The 20,976-nt window shown below is 40.7% G+C and overlaps 1 protein-coding gene across 2 annotated transcripts; it reads right to left on the bottom strand.

The window, feature by feature from the left end:
- Window positions 1-43: 43 nt before the first annotated feature.
- rhag (Rh associated glycoprotein) lies at window positions 44-19,263 on the bottom strand. Of its 2 annotated transcripts, XM_041865821.2 has the most exons (16): window positions 18,978-19,263; window positions 11,274-11,457; window positions 10,738-10,888; window positions 10,056-10,203; window positions 9,330-9,496; window positions 8,936-9,073; window positions 8,359-8,480; window positions 7,964-8,034; window positions 7,682-7,755; window positions 4,652-7,295; window positions 4,157-4,298; window positions 3,910-4,044; window positions 1,740-1,801; window positions 1,511-1,606; window positions 1,308-1,400; window positions 44-1,165 (listed from the first exon to the last, which is right to left on the bottom strand). In XM_041865821.2, the coding sequence occupies exons 1-10, from the start codon at window positions 19,192-19,194 to the stop codon at window positions 7,224-7,226; spliced, it is 1,344 nt and encodes a 447-aa protein (XP_041721755.1). In that variant the 5' UTR covers window positions 19,195-19,263; the 3' UTR covers window positions 44-1,165; window positions 1,308-1,400; window positions 1,511-1,606; window positions 1,740-1,801; window positions 3,910-4,044; window positions 4,157-4,298; window positions 4,652-7,223. The 2 variants fall into 2 exon arrangements, with proteins under 2 accessions (XP_041721755.1, XP_041721754.1); XM_041865820.2 differs by having other exon boundaries at window positions 3,910-4,298.
- Window positions 19,264-20,976: the final 1,713 nt, after the last annotated feature.

The following is a 20,976-nucleotide window of genomic DNA, read 5'->3' as shown; positions in this document are numbered from 1 at the left end:
GTCTCATAAGAGGCACATAATGGCAGCAATAATTCATACACAATGGGAATGGATGCTTTATTGTATCGGAACATTTCGGATGACTATTGTAAAGTCTCTCTATAACAGCAGCAGTTTATTGCTGTTTAGAGAAGAGCTGTTTTATTGGGTGGACTGTCACAGTTTGCCACATCAAGTTGGCTTCACAAAATATAAAAAGCTCTTCCAAAATAATATTGATGTATAGTACTACATGGGATGACCTCCAGTTTCAAGTCTCAGATTTACATTTACATTTTTACATTTTAGTCATTTAGCAGACACTCTTATCCAGGACGACTTACAGTTAGTGAGTGCATACATTATCATACTTTTGTACATACTTTACATTATTCTCTGATAATCAATATATCTAACAATAACTAAATTCCAGGGGACATGAGTTTAGCTGCAGGACTGTTCTGGACCTTAAAACAACTAGAAAAAATAGATCATCATCATCAAACGCAATGCAATTCCGGACTGATGTTATATTTGATAGATTACGCTACAACAAAATCTCTTTGTTCATCAGACCTGGGTTCAAATACTGTTTGCTTTCAAATTCTTTGGAATTCCACTCCAGCCATTACCACGAGCCCGTCCTCCCCAATTAAGGTGCCACCAACCTCCTGTGCTTCACACTGTTTGTAATTGATGTCTGTGTGTTTGATTGTGCCCGGCTCAATGGAACGAAAGGAAAAGTGTCAACCCGTCCATCTTTCACTCCAGGCAGGCTCAAGCGCTTAAAGGCGGCAAACACATGGTTTGATGCCATTCCACTTGCTCCGTTCTAGCCATTATTATGAGCCGTTCTCCCCTCAGCAGCCTCCACTGGGTGAAGAAAGGGGCCGACAACCACATGAGTGACAGCACGCTTTTTCTACAAGAGATACAAGTCTTAAGTCTGAGACATGGCATTTGCTGCCATTTTGAGATAACACAGGCCATGTCCCACATGTCTTGCAGTGATAATAATAACCCTTTAAATGGATGTTCGTTCAGAGCTTTATCACAAGGGTGGTCTTTCCCTGAGTTCTGTTCTGGAAAAAAAGTGGAAGGTCCTGGAACGTAACCAACGGTTACAGCCTTTGCATTACAACGTGGAGTTGAGGAACTCAAGCAGTTCGGCGCGATTCTTGTCCCTCTGTTGAAAAAATGTGTAGTATGCATACGTTTACATTTGAGAGAGATTTACAATCAATGCATTCAACTATGGTAGGTAAAATAACCTTCACGTATCACAATCCTTGTAAGTAAAAACCTTCATGCATAAAGCTTATACACACCAGCTTGTCTTTCTTTGACTTCTTCAATTTCATTTTGATCTTCTTTCCTGAGATCATGCTGTACTTGTCTTTTCTCCTCCTCTCCTTTAAATACTGAAATATAGATAATTCCTTTTTTTTTATGACAGCTTTCAGAAAGCTTCAAATCACTGGTATGGCTGTAGCTCACTTGGTTAAGGATAGTCCTAGTAAATGTATTCTACCTTGGAAATCTGAATAGGTCCAGGTCCAGCTCTTTCCTCCTCTAGCTTCATTTTCTTGTCCTTCTTTCGTTTATGCTTCTTCTCCTTTTTCCCTTTCTATAAAAAAATTAAATAGTTCAAACATAGGACACTTCACGTTTGCTGAAAAGGACAATGTGATATCTCACAAGGCACAAACCACACCTTTAACAAAATAAATTCTGAAAACTGAATATTTGAATAAAAATACCTTTTTGTGTTGTTTTTCCTTTTTCCTTTTCTTAGAATTCTTTCTGGATTTGCTGTGGGAATCTAGACAGGAGATAGCAAAATCTAATTGAAACATGGTCCTTCAGGCTTTGACTATTAGCTATACAGTGCATTCTGAAAGTTCTCAGACCCCTTCCCCTTTTCCACATTTTGTTACGTTACAGCCTTATTCTAAAATGGATTAGACATGTTATTCCCTCATCAATCTACACACAATACCCCCATAATGACAAAGCGAAAACAGGTTTTTAGAAAATGTTGCAAGTTAATAAAAAAATAAAAAACAGAAACACCTTATTTACATAAGTATTCAGACCCTTTGCTATGTGACTCGAAATTGAGCTCAGGTGCATCCTGTTTCCATTGATCATCCTTGAGATATTTCTACAACTTGATTGGAGTCCACCTGTGGTAAATTCAATTGATTGGACATGATTTGGAAAGGCACACAGCTGTCTATATAAGGTCCCACAGTTGACAGTGCATGTCAGAGCAAAAACCAAGCTATGAGGTTGAAGGAATTGTCCGTAGAGCTCCGAGACAGGATTGTGTCAAGGCACAGATCTGGGTAAGGGTACCAAAACATTTATGCAGCATTGAAGGTCCCCAAATACACAGTGGCCACCATCATTCTTAAATGGAAGAAGTTTGGAACCACCAAGAACCCGATGGTCACTCTGACAGAGCTCCAGAGTTCCTCTGTGGAGATGGGAGAACCTTCCAGAAGGACAACCATCTCTGCAGCACTCCACCAATCAGGCCTTTATGGTAGAGTGGCCAGACGGAAGTCACTCCTCAGTAAAAGGCACGACAGCCCGCTTGGAGTTTGCCAAAAGGCACCTAAAGGACTCTGACCATGAGAAACAAGATACTCTTGTCTGATGAAACCAAGATTTAACTATTTGGCCTGAATGCCAAGTGTCACGTCTGGAGGAAACCTGGCACCATCCCTACAGTGAAGTATGGTGGTGGCATCATCATGCTGTGGGGATGTTTTTCAGCGGCAGGGACTGGGAGGCTAGTCAAGATCGAGGAAAAGATTAATGGAGCAAAGTACAGAGATCCTTGATGAAAACCTGCTCCAGAGCGCTCAGGACCTCAGACTGGGTTGAAGGTTCACCTTCCAACAGGATAATCACCCTAAGCACACAGCCAAGACAACGCAGGAGTGGCTTCGGGACAAGTCTCTGAATGTCCTTGAGTGGCCCAGCAAGAGACTGGACTTCAACCTGATCGAACATCTCTGGAGAGACCTGAAAATAGCTGTGCAGCGACTCTCCCCATCCAACCTGACAGGGCTTGAGAGGATTTGCAGAGAAGAATGGGAGAAACTCCCCAAATAAAGTTGTGCCAAGCTTGTAGCGTCATACCCAATAAGACTTGCGGCTGTAATCGCTGCCAAAGGTGCTTCCACAAGTACTGAGTAAAGGGTCTGAATACTTATGTAAATGTGATATTTCAGTTTATTTTTTTTCAATCTGCAAAAATGAAAAAATAAATAAAATAAAAAAACGTTATGCTTTGTCATTATGGGGTATTGTGTGTAGATTTGATGAGGGTAAAGAACTATTTAATCAATTTTAGAATAAGGCTGTAACATAACAAAATGTGGAAAAAGTCAAGGGGTCTGAATACTTTCCAGATGCACTGCACATATACAGGGCTCTACAGTGCTACCATTTTGGGGGCATATGCTCCTAAATATTTTGTTGTGCTACCTGGAATTTTTTTTGGGGAGCACCAGTGCCCCTAGAAAAAATAAATAAATCACCCAGTTAATAGTTGTTGTAATGATTTCGTCGCTGTCCCGCAGTCTCAGTAGTATGCAAACGTAGTGGCACATAAAGAAAGTAAAAGGGAGAGCTTCTTCAGGAGATTAGCTTCAAAAGTAGCTAGGATTGATATAGGCCCAATGTAGGCTATATCTCAATCTTAAAAATCTATTTTGCTGACAATTTTTTTCATTAATACCTCAAATATTTGTCATTGTGCTCCTAAATTTATTTGTGTGCTCCTACATTTTTCAACTTAGGAGCACATGTGCGCCTTGTAAGAAATGTCACTGTAGAGTCCTGATATATTATGGTCCATCTATCAGATACTGTACATATGCATCTTTACAACTACGGGACAAGTACTGGCACACTCACCACTGCTGCTGGAACTACTCCTACTGTGGGATGAAGAGCGGGATGAGGATGATGAAGAGGATCCGGATGACAAGGATGAAGATGATGAGGAAGATGATCTACTGCGGCTCCGTTTCGTTTTTGTTTTTTCTTTCCCTTCAACAGAAAAATACAAGAGAGCAGTGACTGTTCACCATGACTCCAATGTAGATGCACGCACACACACTTGTGATATCAGTTAAGTGATCGCAATAAACCATTAAATGACCTGTGCTTGTGGATCTTCTGTCTTCTCTTGTGGCAGACTCAGTACTTCTGTCATTTCCTCTTGTGGCACACTCAGTAGTAGTAATTTTTATTTCATCTCTTCTTGTGCTGGACTCACTTCTCACTCTGTCTACTTTGGCGGACTAACAAAGACAAAGTAAAAGGCAATGCCTTGTAAATCTGTTTGTATTGTGAGCCCAAACCTCTATCATAAGCCCGTTAGATTTTATAAACACAGATCATCAGTAGTTAGCTAGTAGCTAGTTAGGTAGCTAGCCTATCCGTTCATGCAGTTAGCGCTAGCTAACTCTCCTCCGGTAGTCCACCGTCAGATCGTCATTGAATAATTTTGCCAAGTTGGCTTACTTATTTCATTGGAAAATTAGCTAGATACCTAGCTCTCATCGATAATAGCAATTTGCATGTAGTTAACGCAGCTAGCTAAGTGAAGCCATTCCTGAATTCAAAACAAGTTGTTAGGTAGCTAGGTACTTACCATGGTGGCTGTTGTCTCGACAAAAAGAGGCAAAGGCAATAAAAAGTTGATGATTATCAAAGTGATATTCTCTATACAATTATTAGCAACGCTTTATCGACTGTAATTATTTATAAATGTAACAGTATGCCTGTAAGAGACAGCTAGTTGGCTACTCTGCTGACAACACGATTGAGCCATTTTGCATCCCACAATGCACGATTGATTTATTAAAGGAACACCGCAATGATTTCAACAGAAATATAATTCAATTTCTATGGTTTTAAACCTCGGGCTCACATAATGTTTCTACTTTTGACGGCTTGGAAGAGGTAAGGCAATAACACTGTATTTTCTTAACAAAAACAACATTCAATCAGAAAGAGAGAAAAAACCTATCCCTAATAGGATACAGTCATACAGTCACTGGATATTGCACACACAAGTCGTGAATCTACAAAATCCTTCAGTGACAGTTATAATGCTCCTTGTGCAGAATAAGCCTGACCTCTCAACCCTGCAGCCTGGCAAACGTCTGTCTGTGTGGTCAAAGGATGCACATTAATTAGTGCATGGGTCTTGACCCTGGAAAAGGTACAGCACTCCATCACCCCTTCTACTAGCCACAACTTTCTGGTTTTGAAAATATTGTTGATGGTGATTATGCAGTGGAGTCATGGCAAAAACCACACACAGAGTCACTCGGATATTGTATATGACCATATTTATAAGTGCCAGTATTAGTATTTATACACTAACAAAAGTGTAATACATATTCATTTTCTGCAACATAAAAAAGCTAATGTCATGTCAAGCATTTCAACAGTCTTGACTGCTGGTGTTCTAAGCTTTAGGCCTACGTTTAAATCACACATAGGCTACTACATCAGCCAAATGAAATACTAGGCTATTTATATATCTGTAGTCAGTTTAATCTTTCCCTGCAACAATGGTCTAGTACAATAACTATTGCAGGCTATTTTCCTCCTGCATTCTAACGTATAACCTTAGTTTTATTCAACAAAATGGTTGAGATATATAAATACATACTTTTTTTAAATCTGATACACTCCTCAGTGCCAATTGCTAGCCCTAGGTGCACGGATTTAGAGAAACGAACTATATCCATTGTGTAACTATCTACAATGTACATTAAGAGGCTACAATAAGAAGTGAAGGAAATAAAGAAACCTCATCTGACGCTTGATGAATACTGGGCCAAAAATGGTTGAATCAACCACGTTGTTTCCACGTCATAAGCTAGTGATGTTCTATGTGATGACGTCGAATCAACGTGGAAAACTGTTGGATTTGCAGAAAGTCTCCCAACTTTTAACCTAAATCGATTGATATGTTTTTTTTGTTGTTGTTGATTTCACGTTGAATTCACGTTAGTTGACCACTCACGTTTAAAAAAAATCAAAACTAAACGTTGAAATGAAATCTGTTCCTAGTGGGTAGCTACTGCTTATACATCACAGATCTGGGATCAGATTCTCCAGGCGGAGTAGTGGGCTCCAGTGAGGCGGCCTAGCTCTGCAGCAGGCCAAAGTAGCAGTTGATTATCTTGATGAAACAAGGTTTAGCACACAATATCGGTAATGTCAATTGGATGGCGACATAAAAAGGTTTGTCGAGAAAAATATACAATGTATGAGGAAAACTAATGAGGAAAAACAAATGTCTGTTAACATTTTGAGGAGGATTGGTGATATGATTGAATGTCAGCTTGATATACTGTTTCTACTATTTCTATAGTGTTTCTACTGTGTCTAGTGGCTCAGAACAGGGGCACATTATTGGTCATCAAATTCAGTGTAAAAAAATGATCCCTGAAAGTATCTTTACTCCGAATGTGTGAAAGAACAGTTAATGGTTCAATGCAACTGATTAAGGGTGATTTATATCAAAATGCTGCTTTGTTGAAATCAATTTTCAGACTAACAAATCCAAAACTATGCTTGCATTTTCTGTAAACAAAAATACTTACAATGTTATTTCAATTGCGTTGAGACCTGATAATACATGTTTTGTATGTAACACACCTACCCACCCATCCACTTTAGTTGAAATTATAATGAGCTACAACATCTTTCCCAAATGATCTTCAGTGGACCTATTCTATTCAATTAAAAATGAAAATATTTAATACAAATCTATGGACAATGAGGACGTAGTTTGTTACACAGAAAAGTGTAACATGAGCTTCCTTGCTGTTCAGATTGAATTAGAGATGTGTAAATAAGGTAGCATGAACCACTTCAAATATGATTTGATATGATCTCAATTTGTCTCAAATCAATCAAATGATTTATGCTGTAGATAAAAACAAATGACAAGTTGACAGCACTGGTCATCCTGGGTTGATCTCAATAGTATAACATGGCTTCCTCTCCTTCTCTCCTTCTGCACTGATGGTCAAGACATTAGACAGGTGATGCAGGAAGTCCTGGTAGGAGAGGAGACGAGGAGAGGAAGCCAGCTAAGACAATTGAGATACACCCATGGTCTAATGTTTGGTTCATGATCTCTCACTTTCCCATCTTTAGCTCAAAGGGTTGTGGATAATGTATGTGCAGCACAGGCGGGAGATTTAGGCCTCTGCTTTGTTCATGGAATGGTCTCCGTGAGCCAGACTCTCCTCACCCTCCTCCTCCTCAGGAACCTAAGGACAGTCACATCTCAGTCAGGAACAGATCTTACAGTTTAGCTGCCATTTCATCTATGCCAAATCATATTTGTTCTAAGATAGTATTTTTTAAATTTACAAATCAAATATTTTTTTGCATGTCACCTGGTGGTCACGTGACATGTAATACAATACAATATGCCATCTTAGCCATATATGACTAAGAAGAATATATACTCTTAGTCATAGATGGCTAATGCCACATTATGGTATTGGATATCTCAAATGTTATATGAGTTTCACACCAATACATAAAACATCCTGTACCGTGTACTATATAGCTCAGGTGTTTGTTTCAACTGTAAGCTAGTGATAAGCTAGTGATGTTCAAGGATGATGTATTTTGTCTCTCGAGTTCTTACCTCCCAATAGATTGAGTCATCAAAGCAGTTCTGATCTGGAGGCTGTCCCAAGAATGGAAGCTTCATTATCAGACCTGTACAAAGAGATAAGTCAATTACAGTATTATTCAATATGTTTCCCAGCTACATGGAATAAAACAAATTGCCATGACCTCAATGATTTGATGACGTGTATAGAAATATCATCTTTCTATTACCATACGAAAAACGACAAGAAGTCTGTTCAAATGTGATGTAGATTTTTTGAATGACAAAACATTTCACTGTGTCTCTTCCACCCACCTGTCATGGCTCCTCCAACCAAAGCGAACCCAAGGGATGAGGCCAGGGCTGCACCCTGCATGGCTGCGCTCCTGAGGGAAGACGGGCAGAGAAGAGAAGATGAGAGGAGGACAGTACTTAGGTATTTTAAGAGACCCTTATTTTGACCCTTATTATTGAGACCAAGCTCACACTTTCACTGAAAAGTGAATTACTATAGACATTCCAGAACTACACTATCTATACAGAGATCACAAATATGGCGACTGTTCAAAGTTGATGTGTTTCCCATCAGTGTTGATCATGAAAATGACTACACATTGTAATTGACCAAAAGTCATTATAAAATAATTCCTGTTTCTTAATCTGCTTTTTATATATGTACAGTATGAGGAACGGCGTTGGATGAACCTTACCCATCCTTCTTGCCCAGAGCAACAGCCACAATGCCAGCGATACCCCCAAGGATGCCAGGCATGCCGTGCAGATTGTGGACGCCACAGGTGTCCTGGATGCCCAGGTTGGATGCCAGGATGGGCTGAAATGCAGAGAGAAACAGTGGTCTCATTCACATCATTCCCTACTGTCCACTAATTTCAACATATTTCTAGCAATCTGATGGTAGGTGTTTGTTTTGACTAAAATGCAAGTTTCTCCTAGCACACAAAATGGGTTTAACCAACCACAACCAGAACCATTTTTGCTCATTGGACTGAGGAGTTAGTTAGGATGCTGGTAAAAATGTATCATTCAAAAGAATGTGGATGTATTTACATTTTAGCAGACGTTCTTATCCAGAGCCCCCCGTGGGAAACAAACCCACAACCCTGGCATTGCAAGCGCCATGCTCTACCAACTGAGCTATTGACACTCACAAGGCATGTCTACATTACAACCCTAGTTAACTATGGCTTTTTCTAGCCAGTTTGGTGTCCTGGTCCATCTCAGGATTGTTTTCCTATTGGTTCAGACTTGTGTGACTTTTGTACTCACAGTGAGGAACTTGAAGCCCAGGGTGGAGACAATGCCAGCCACGAACCCGATGATCATGGCACCGAAAGGCCCAATGTTCATGTCAGCGCAGGTTCCTACGGCAACACCTCCAGCCAGAGTGGCATTCTGGATGTGGACCTATGGAAGCGACAGAAGCATATATGAGCTCTGCTATAGTAGGTGCTGTGTGAGATTCTATTGCCTCTCTCCCAGAGACACACACACACACACGCACGCACACACACACAACACACACACAAACACACACACACACACACACACTCAATAGTCTTGTTTGAATATAAACAAGTCAAATAAATTGAGGAGGTAAACAATCTACAGCTTTGCTGTGATCTGACTCTTTGTGGTTTGAGTGAAGCATGTAATATCTCACCATGTCCAGTTTTCCTTTGTGCTCCACCAGGCTAGAGACGGCGTAGGCGGAGAGCACACAGGCAGCCAGGGAGAAGTAGGTGTTGGTGACGGCCATGAGCTGATCAGCACCGGGTTCTGCGATGGCGGAGTTGAAACTGGGCCAGAACATCCAGAGGAACACGGTACCTGGAGAAGATATTCAAGTAAGGATTTGCATTTGTCTGCTACTTCAATTGATTCTGAAATATATAAAACAAAAACGATTGCATTAAATGTATTAAAACTATGTCAAACAGAAGTTGGCCTGCTAGTCTGAAGCGATTCACTTTTCTGTCCACTAGGTGGCGTATGTGACTATGATATGTGGAGGAGCCGCCTCTTGAGCCTCCTACCTACAACACCCCTTCCCTTATGAGTAAAATATAAATATACCATGCAAACAGACACCAGGGGCTAAATGTATCAAGCTTCTCAGATTAGGAGTGCTGATCTAGGATCAGGTCCCCCCGTCCATATAATATCATTCATTTTGATCCTAGATCAGCCAGGCATTCCCTAGGCATTCCCTTAGGCACATATTGCAGAATTTCTATTTCTAGTGTTCCAAAGATACATAAGGGAACATTTTATCAATATTTGGCTGATCTATCTAATCTTTAATAGTAGTTAGTGACTGACTACAGTAATAAGATCAACTGAATGTTGCATTGACTGTGATGACTGCCATGTGAGCTGCTGCTCATACCAATCATGGCGAAGAGGTCAGAGTGGTAGACAGAGCCGTCGTTCTCATGACCGTTCCTCAGAGCTGGCCTGTACAGCATGCGGGCCACTGCCAGACCGAAGTATGCCCCAAAGGCATGGATAATCATGGAGGCCCCAACATCATTGGCCTGTAAGTGGGACAAACCACATAAACCACTTAATTGTGTTGAGAAAAAAAATGAAAAAAGATCTAGCCCTCCCAACTGAACTTTCTCCTTAGCCTGCTAGTTATCGCAATCACTTGTCAATCACACATCCATCAAGCCTCTGCCCATTCCCAAGCTAATCTAGTGCACTGATTGGTTGGGAATAGGAATGGACAGATTCAAGAATATAAAAGAAAGTTTGACCCCTTGACCTTAAATGTATTTTCCCTATTGTAGACTCATCCCTATGAATTTACGCCATGATTATATTTGTAAGAGCCCTTTTGGTAGGATGATACATGGGCCAACAGGGGATTCACACATTTGTTTTACCGGTACTCACAAGACTGCACACAATATTTCTCATTGGACTGACTGTATTAACTAAAATAAGTTTCTTGCATAGTGTTGTCTTTCATGTATACAAGTGCTTAGATGAGTGGATAGGGGTGAAGTTAATATGTTGTGACAGACTGTTAACATGTGGGTTCTGAGATGATGGTGAAGTGCACTGACCCCCAGGACTTTGGCCACCAGATGTTCATTGATGCCGAAGATGGTGATCTCCAGGAGGGTCATGATGAGGAGCTGGACTGGGCTGGTTTTTCCCAGGACCGCCCCGAACGAAATCAGAACTGTGGCTGTGCTGAAGTCTGCATTGATCATCCTTTTGGTGAGGAGTAAGAGGAGGGGGTGGAGGAGGAGGAGGAGAGAGAGAGAGAGAGAGAGAGAGAGAGAGAGAGAGAGAGAGAGAGAGAGAGAGAGAGAGAGAGAGAGAGAGAGAGAGAGAGAGAGAGAGAGAGAGAGAGAGAGAGAGAGAGAGAGAGATTGTTAACACTAAAACAGACCACTTCTCCTCGGTTGTCCTCTATCATGTGCACATAATGATGCTAATGCTAGCTTCATTCCTTCTGACTGTACTGTGTTTTACATTTAACATTTAAGTCATTTAGCAGACGATCTTAATATAAGTACATTTCTTTAAACAAGTCAGTGCTAGCAGGTGAAATAAGTCAGGTGTTAGTTTAGACAACGTGTTTTATTGTATTTACTTGAAGATGGAAACTTTGATCTTTCCGTTGTCCAGGTGCCAGAGGCCTTGCATGAGGAGACCCCACTGCAGAGCGAAGGCGGCCAGGAGCAGGTTGAGGCCCACGCTGCTGAAGCCATATCTCTTCAGAAAGGTCATCAGGAAGCCGAAGCCAATGAAGATCATCACGTGGATATCCTGGAACACTGTGGACCAATGAGAACGCAGGTCAGAGGTCAGCTCAGAGGAGTTTGACTATTTTGATCCTTAACATAACATGGTTTTATTGAAGGTCCGTTAAGGCCCTATTTGATTTATTCCTCACATTGAATAAAAACAGAGAGGATGACAACTGAATGAAACTGATAAAGGGTGTCAACAAGACAACAACAAATAAGAGACAAGAACACAACTGCAAAGACATTCAAATCAATTAACAGACCAGCAATTGATCAAATACCTAGGGCCTTGCCTTTTGATGCTCAAATGATTCACGGAGCTGCCGCATTGGACTGTGCTGCAACCGTAGTAAACCCTGTCCACACGAGGGGGTCAATGTAAATCCTGACTTGTCGGAAGATGGAAGACCAATTCAATTAGTCTGTGAATGGGATACTGAGAACTGAGGCTAACCCAGTTTGACGTGTCGTGTCAGTAGCCTCACGCTGTTCCATTCACTGACTTCACATGATCTTAATCAAGTCTTCTGAACTTATTAGAGGGTCTCAGGGAAGCAGACACTCCACAGTTAAACACATTCCTCACTATTAGTTTCAGTTACTGGAATTATAAGGACAGGGGTCTTGTGTATGGATCACTGTCCTCGCACTTTATGTACTGTATATTTAGATTGATGTACGTAAGAGGACAGAGACTTTACTTACAGGGTGTATAATGGTTCTAGTTCACTGTGTTTGTGGACAGCAGGATGTGAGCTCTGTCCGATCGTCTGCAGATAAGGATCAGGCTACTAGCCCAGGAGACTGACCAGATGTGTATGTATGTGTGCATCTGGTGTGTGTTTGTGCATGCCTGTGTGTCTAGCTTAGAACAGTATTTCCACCGCCGCCGGAGGAACGATCCTAATTTTCCAAGCTCCACTCTCGCGCGACGCTCACAAAAGGTTCCCTTCCCTGAAATGCCTGACAACTTCCTATTCCCAAAAGCCGTGTGCGATGGATGACTGGTTCTCATCTGGAAAGTACATGAAGGTGTGGCAGAAAGGGAAAACAATAGGCCTCGTTTCTCCAGGTCTGGTTAGCATTGTGGTGAGCAGTTAGCACTGTGGTGAGCAGTTAGCACTGTGGTGAGCAGTTAGCACTGTGGTGAGCAGTTAGCATTGTGGGGAGCAGTTAGCATTGTGGTGAGCAGTTAGCATTGTGGTGTCAGGGAAGGACCTAGGCAGACAGTCACTACTAAGAAAGTCCTGACTGGGAAAATGATGGAATATAGGGTGTGGGGTGGGGGGTGGGGGGTTTGGGGGCTTAGTTGCAGCATAGACTAGCCCATAGGTCCATTGTCTTTTTTTTTGTCTGTGACTATGTATGACTACCATGTACTATATGACTCTGTCTACCAGCATGCCATTCTAGAGTTTATATACATCTATATCTCTATGTGTATCTGTGCCATTCTAGACCTTACTATAAGTATAACTGATGCTGCATTGTACAGTTGTAGAGGGATTGTTGTAACTGGCAATTAATTTTAGAGTAGAGTTTGTTTGGAGGCTCCCCATTTCTGCCACACGTGATAGAGACAGAGTAAACAGGAAGGTTAGCTCTTCTAAACAGATATTGTCTCCGATTAGAAGTTTGTGAATTCCTCTCTCTCATTATTGTGTTTACATGTGACTGGTTCTTTCTTCACAGTAGTGCATTGTATTGCTATGGATGATATTCAGCAAACTACAACCTGATTCTAATCAGGTTTAGTATTACTTACTCAATGCCTCCGAGACGTCATAGGATACATTATAACCCCTCTGGCACTGGTCAGAACACCCGCGCCCATCCGGTAACAAACAAATAACTCAAATCTATTCAATATTTTCCCTGATATCGAAGTCTGAACAATGTCAGATATGTAGGCTAATATACAAATTGCCCTGTAAAATATATACAAGGTACAAATAACTCAAATCTATTCAATCTTTTCCCTGAAATCGAAGTCTGAACAATGTCAGATATGTAAGATATACAAATAGCCTTGTAAGATATATACAAGGTAAGATATACAAATAGCCGTGTGTTGACTTGACTTTTGTAATGGAACAAATCTGCATTTTTGTTGTTAAACATTATCTCTGGGTGAATGCAAGGGAATGGACTGTATGCTAATACAAACTAGAATACACGATGTATCGTGTAAAGTTACTGAGAACTGCCTAACCTGATAACTTCCTGGCATGGTAAGCGCCTATAGAGCCGCAGAAGTCTCAGCTTTTGTCTTGTCCATATTGCATATCTTTCTTTTTCGGCCCACCACTGCACATTGTCGTCTTAACCAGCACTGTCATCTAAAATCTCTAATGTTTTATTTCTTTGGCTTGGAAAGTTTAGAGCTATGCACTATGCAGTGACCCATTGAGGAACCCCTTGGATGGTCCTATATCACCTGAATAATTGATCCCTTAGTGACATCATACCAGTTGGCGGCTCTAAGAAAAGGATGTGGCGGGAGGTAGAGAGGTCCGTTTGGAACTCAGCCTCTTAGATGGCCTCTTTGCCCAACACGTTAGGTCATCCTCCATGGGGTAGTTGTATTGTGCTAGCACTCTAACCAGGATATCAAGGATTTTCTGGATTGCTAGTCTGAAGGGGTGTCAGTCTGAAAGGAGAAGGGTTTCAGGCCAGCAACTTCATTATTTTCAATAATGTTGAATGCTGAAATGTTTGGAGGTCAGTGCACCATACTCTGACGAAGAAGCTTGGTCTGAAATGCATCAGCATCAAACATCATTGAAGGGAATTAAATTGTAGTTCCTCAACCTTCCGTTAGCATTTCAGTAATCCCCCATGGTTTTGGATGAGAAGGAATCCCTAGTGTGCTCATTCTGCCACCCAGGCATGATGACCCAGTGCCAACGCCACTGCATTCACTAGGGCAGGCGCCCGTGCCAGTATGGCTCATGCAGATATGGGCAAACCTCCAAGGCACCAGTTCCTTTTGAGGTTATTGACTTTAATTTAGCGTCCAACTGAATCTCACTACAAGTCACTTTTTGTGTTGTTGTGAACTGTAATTACAAAATATAATTTTGTCTGAATTCCGCCTGACTTTGATGATAGGGCTTTATGGCTGTGAAACAACTCGGTGTTCGATAAAATCTTAAGGTCCCACTTCACTGAGGAAAACAAGTATTTCACAGAGCCACAGAACCCATTGGTTCGTCTCAATTACATTTTTTCAACACTGATTTTGTCCCTTGATGATAAAGCCCAGCAACAACATAGGTTCCTTATTTTTTCTAAATTGCATTTCTCTGCTTATTTCCTCTGCTTTGAACCTGTAATTGTGGAGCTTTGGTATGCACAATAGGAACGACCCCACATTGCACGCAACATCAGACCCCTGACATTTTCTCATAGAGAAGAGAAAGAAAGTTATTGCCATCTTTTATACGCATTTCTAACTGTATATTCCATTAAACAATTACTATTTAATATATTGAATACATTTTTTTACGTATTTTGGTTTATGTAGGGTGAATTCGGATACAGTGGGACATCATATAAACTGGGACAGCTTTAATCCTGATGCGTTTATTTCTTCATCTGACAAGATGTTACTAAACCCTTGCTGAGAAACCCCATGATCAAAATCACTTCACTTCATTGGTGTGACATCATAGAGGGGGGCAGAGCAAGCTTCAAACAGGAAGCTCACCCCGCGGTAAGATCAGTGACATAGCTTATTTTCTGTTTTGTTTATAAAACTTGCACTGTGCCAAATTGTGATGTAAATGTGCATACTATGTACTGGTGCATCAAAATACATCAAAAAACGTTTAGAATATTATGTTTCTATTTTGTAATTCAGTCATTTTTTGTTGTTGTCCCGCTTCACCAACCATAGCTAGCTAAAGTAGGACAGCATGGAGTAACTAAAGTAGGACAGCATGGAGTAACTAAAGTAGGACAGCATGGAGTAACTAAAGTAGGACAGCATGGAGTAACTAAAGTAGGACAGCATGGAGTAGCTAAAGTAGGACAGCATGGAGTAACTAAAGTAGGACAGCATGGAGTAACTAAAGTAGGACAGCATGGAGTAACTAAAGTAGGACAGCATGGAGTAGCTAAAGTAGGACAGCATGGAGTAGCTAAAGTAGGACAGCATGGAGTAACTAAAGTAGGACAGCATGGAGTAACTAAAGTAGGACAGCATGGAGTAACTAAAGTAGGACAGCATGGAGTAACTAAAGTAGGACAGCATGGAGTAACTAAAGTAGGACAGCATGGAGTAACTAAAGTGGGACAGTCTTATAGGCTTTTCCAATGGAGGAAAGAGATCCAGTTTACATTAGGGACCCCCTGTATTGAAGTTAGGCAGGGCTCTGCTTCTTGTAGTACTATATCCTGTTCATTTTTTCTTGTAGTGCTGTAATTAGTACTGTTATTAGTACTGTTATCAGTACTGTTATTAGTACTGTTATTAGTACTGTTATTAGTACTGTTATTAGTACTGTTATTAGTACTGTTATTAGTACTGTTATTAGTACTGTTATTAGTACTGTTATTAGTACTGTTATCAGTACTGTTATTAGTACTGTTATTAGTACTGTTATTAGTACTGTTATCAGTACTGTTATTAGTACTGTTATTAGTACTGTTATTAGTACTGTTATTAGTACTGTTATTAGTACTGTTATTAGTACTGTTATTAGTACTGTTATTAGTACTGTTATTAGTACTGTTATTAGTACTGTTATTAGTACTGTTATTAGTACTGTTATTTGAGTGAATTCAGAAAAAGTGGGGCACTTTTTACATTTCCGTCTTCTGTAACCTCTTCAAACATCTATCCAACATATTAGCCCAACAAATCAAATCAAATGTTATTTGTCACATGCGCCGAATACAACAGGTGTAGACCTTACCATGAAATGCTTACTTACTGTACCTTTTAAGTAAGTAACAGAATATTTGCTAAAAAAATAAAAATAAAAATACAATACAAATAAATAAATGTCAAACAATAACGAGGCTATATACAGGGGTACCGAGTCAATGTGCAGGGGTACAGGTTAGTCGAGGTAATTGAGGTAATATGTGCATGTAGGTAGGGGTAAAGTGACTATGCATAGATAATACACAATGAGTAGCAGCAGCGTAAACACATGATACATTTCTGAACTCCTCAGATGTTTCCTATCACACAAAATTGAATAGAATTGTCATATGGGTACAATTAGGACTATAATAATTGTGTCCCAGTTTATTTAACATGCTGTCCCAGTTAACCAAATGCGAACTGAAAATATGGTTTTGACTCAGTGTACACAAATGGGTGTGTCATGCCTCCTGTGAATATAATTAGGAAACATCTTGAAGTTTTCAGAAATGAATCATGTGTTGGCTTATTTGTTGGATAGATGACAAAAGAGGTTACAGAAGACGGAAAAAAGTGTACCACTTATTTCGAATTCACCCTATATTGTTTCTCTGATCAGTTAAAACAACCAATAGTTATAAAAACTATTTGGATGTCTTTGGATATGACTTAACCTAAACAAAGATGGGAAGTTCACCCATTTTTACACGTGGCATAATTTTCACTCTTTCTGTGCTTGTAGTTGATCCCCCAAACCGTTTTTTTATGTTTTGTTTTGTTACAGAGAAAATTGGTTGTCACATTTTGCTGAGTCATCATTGACAATAATGCAATATGCAAATATGTTAGAAAACACTCTAAAGTACTCCACACCAACCCATTCTGAATGTCTCTGTACAACAGTTTTGAAAAAAATGTCCACTGTGCCATAAATCCATGTTTGAATGATTGTGTTTACAACAAAAATATGCAAATATGGATTCATGGGACAGTGGAATTCGTTTTCTAAAATTGAATGCAGAGATCATTCAGAATGGGATTCTGGTGTAATATGAGTTGGTTTGGAGTGTTTTCGAACATGCTTTAGACACATTTTCATAATGCAAATAGTTTGGGGGATCAACTACAATCACAAAAAGAGTGAAACTAAGTCTACATGTAAAAATTGGTGAACTTCCCCTTCAACATTTCTTAGAATTTTGTAAAATGGTCAACCCAAATGCTAAGCACTGCACTAATCTCTTTGGGTGACACCTGCCCTGCACATTTATGGGCAACCTCCATACTGTAAGTCTTCAAGTATTTATGCTGTATAAAGTTAGACAAAAAATAAAAGTTTTAGGATTCCAAGAACCAAGCAACGAACACCAGACTCACTTCTAAATTATTTTTAATGCCAGTGTCATATAGGTAAAGTAGTAGGAGTGGGGCATTGTCACTTTTCAACTGATAAGTCACAAGAATTACAATAGTCTCCAAACACAAATTAATGTACACATGTGCAAACACTTTTACCCATAACTAAGAATTTCCCTTCAGTGCACATGCAAGTTTCATTGTAAATATGTGGATGCCATTCAGTCCAGGCATTAATCTTAGTCATTTAGCAGACACTCTTATCCAGATCGACTTACAGGAGTAATTAGGATTATGTGCCTTGCTCAATTTCTTCATCTAGTCAGCTCGGGGAATTGAACCAGTGACCTTTCGGTTACTGGCCCAACGCTCTTGACCGAGGGGTGCCCCTATGACAGCTGGAGCATCTGGCCTGTTCCATACAGAGTCATTTTAGGTGTGAGTGTGCTGCAATGGACACGTGCACAACCAGGGTTGGGTAGGTTACTTTCTAAATGTAGTCCATTACAGTTACTAGTTACCTGTCCAAAATTGTAATCAGTAATGTAACTTTTGGAATACCCAAACTCAGTAACGTAATCTGATAATTTTCGGATTACTTTCCCCTTAAGAGGCATTAGAAGAAGACCAAAAGGATCCATCAAACACATTTGGTGTGTCATCATAGTGGTCTCTGACTTGTGGTCAGACTCGCTCAGGTGGAACAAACTTACATTTGTGCCTTTTTTCAATTCTGAATTGAATGTCATTGAGAAAACAGAAAGGTGTCATAATGTATTTTTTTCCCCAAACATCCTTTCTGAATTTAAGTGATCCAAAAAGTAATCATCTAGTTTTTCGAAGGTATCTGTAATCTCATTACAATATTTTTGCTGTTAACGTAACTGATTACCGTTTTTTTGTAATCAGATTACATGTAATCAGTTACTCCCCAACCCTGTGCACAACAGGCTCACACTATGCTAACCCACAACATCTCCCTCTGATTGATCACAGGAGCTACTGCACAATTATAAAGAGAAGAGGGGTCAAATCATTGAGACTCAACTGCATTATTAACTTCATAGCCTGTCATCCATAGCAACTATGGTTGCCATCAATAAGCCAAATACAAACAGATCCATGATTCTTCAACCGAGCTCCCACAACCAGACTGACACACTGACAGCCCACACATCCAATGTGTGGCACCACACTGAGGTGGCCTGCTCCCAGATCTGTTTCTGCCTTGCCAACTGCTATGGTCATTGTCATGCCAAGACAGCACAAACTGATCTGGGAACAGGCTAACGCTGAGAAGCCTTCAGGTGTCACTTACTGGGGTAGAGGGTCAGAGGATTCTGTGCCGTCTTCTCCTCATGGTGTGTGGCGTTGTTGTGGGCTCCGTGCCCCCCGTGTTTCCCATCATCGTAGACCACAAACACAGCAAACAGGATGATGGTGATAATCTCCAGAGTCAGAGCCAGGATGGGAAACTTCAGCCTCATGTTGGTGGCGTAAGCAGGCATGCTAGGATTATATAACTCTCTGTGCATGTGTGTCTCTCTCTCTCTCTCCTCCTCTCTCTCTCTCTCTCTCTCTCTCTCTCTCTCTCTCTCTCTCTCTCTCTCTCTCTCTGTCTGTCCCTATCTCTGGCACACTCTCACTCTGTCTCTCCCTATATATCTTTTGGGGCTTGTGGTGGTAGTGTGATGGGGGAGAGCAACTGTTGTCTGGTTTTAAATTGGTGCAGGTTTCGTGGGGACCAATGGCAGGGCAGAACAGGCAGGCCCGGGTGGTTACTCCCACTTCTGCACTTTGCTCATGGGGATTGGTTTCCTCCCTGTTGGGTGTTTACTCTTTTTAAAAGAGGGGGCAAAAACAAGACTTTGGCAAAACACACAATAATGACAACTGGCCAGTGACAGAGCCATGAGATGAATGGCTAATGATCTTTTTCAAACTCATTTGCAATTGCAATGTCATGTTATGTTGAGGCATAATCCTGTCAAAATGAAGATAAAAAGCATTGTTCATCATGTGCTGTGCAAATATTCCCTTAAAAATCCTTAAGAGTCTATGCGTCAATCTAATTAACATGATAAAAAAATCCCCATCAAAATCCGTCAGTTTAAGCTAGAGATATCCGCCTATGTCGGCCTGGAAAGTGGTAGAGCTACAGCGCTGTTTGTCAGACCAGGTTAAAGGACCCCTCCAGAGGAAGTTGTTATCACTATTTCAATGTAATTCTGTCCTATTGCGGAAATGCTCGTTTAGTTCCACTTTCCGAACACTGACATATGGCTCCTTATAAATATTGAAAATCATCTCCACCTTCCTTCGTGTGCACAGCCCATATGGTCTCTGGCACAGCCCACACTCCGCGATTTGTAAACAAACCCAAAGGGTAGATTCGCTAATAGCTACAGAGCACAGCACAGCTAACGGTAGCTACGACGAGGCGGGGGACCGTCCACTCTCCTCCCTCTTCTGCAACGGAATTGAATGATCAAGTTTCAAGTTTTATTAGTCATATGTACGGGATTCACATGGTATACACCGTCCAACGAAATGCTTAAGGATGAATACAGAGTTTAGTGGTAATTCTGGAGTTTTACTAGAGGCTAGCTAACCTACTGTACATTTTAATCATTTATTTTCCATTCCATTGTTTTCTCAGCTTGTAATTGTAGTTGGTTATGTAAACATTATCAGAACAGGCATTGAATGATAAACCAAACAAAACATGGACCCATATAGTATTTAAAAAAAAAATGTAATTACTATTTCATCCACATCTTCACTCTATGTTAATATTACAATATTGCTGCTTGCTCAGCCTGTCCTTGGTCTGCATCACACAGCCTGGGAGTTTTCAGTCCTGTAAGACACATGAAACAGCATGACACAGCTGATTCAAATAATCAACGAATCATCAAGCTTCGATCATTTGAATCAGCTGTATAGTGTTAGGGCAAAAAACAAAATGTGCACCACTTGGGGTCCCGAGGACCGAGTTTGGGAAACGCTGCTGTAGATACACCTTGCAGTTTTGGAGACAGCTTAACGTTTGGTAACAAAACTAAGGCAATGCGGTAGCGCTAGTACTAATAAAGCAGTTATTTACTCACTGAGCTATACTGTATATTAGCTTACTTCATATGGATTTACTTTACCACTCAGTTAGCTATGCGGCAGGGCGGCAGGTAGCTTAGTGGGTAAGAGCGTTGTGCCAGTAACCGAAAGGTCGCTGGTTCTAATCCCCGAGCCGACTAGGTGAAAAATCTGTCGATGTGCCCTTGAGCAAGGCACTTAACCCTAATTGCTCCTGTAAGTCG

Source organism: Coregonus clupeaformis, chromosome 36 (genome assembly GCF_020615455.1).
Source record: "Coregonus clupeaformis isolate EN_2021a chromosome 36, ASM2061545v1, whole genome shotgun sequence".
In the NCBI taxonomy this organism is placed as follows: Eukaryota; Metazoa; Chordata; class Actinopteri; order Salmoniformes; family Salmonidae; genus Coregonus; species Coregonus clupeaformis.
The sequence above is the reverse complement of the archived record's forward strand: the minus strand, read 5'-3'. Positions and strand labels throughout refer to the sequence as shown.

What these genes read in the sequence shown, in the direction of transcription:
- rhag (XM_041865820.2), bottom strand. Translation starts at nt 19,194, where the DNA reads ATGCACAGAGAGTTATATAATCCTAGCATGCCTGCTTACGCCACCAAC. An exon ending in TCCTCTGACCCTCTACCCCA is followed by an intron (nt 11,458 to 18,977) that starts GTAAGTGACACC and finishes ATTGGTCCACAG; the next exon opens with TGTTCCAGGATATCCACGTG. An exon ending in TGACCTCTTCGCCATGATTG is followed by an intron (nt 9,497 to 10,055) that starts GTATGAGCAGCA and finishes TATCTTCTCCAG; the next exon opens with GTACCGTGTTCCTCTGGATG.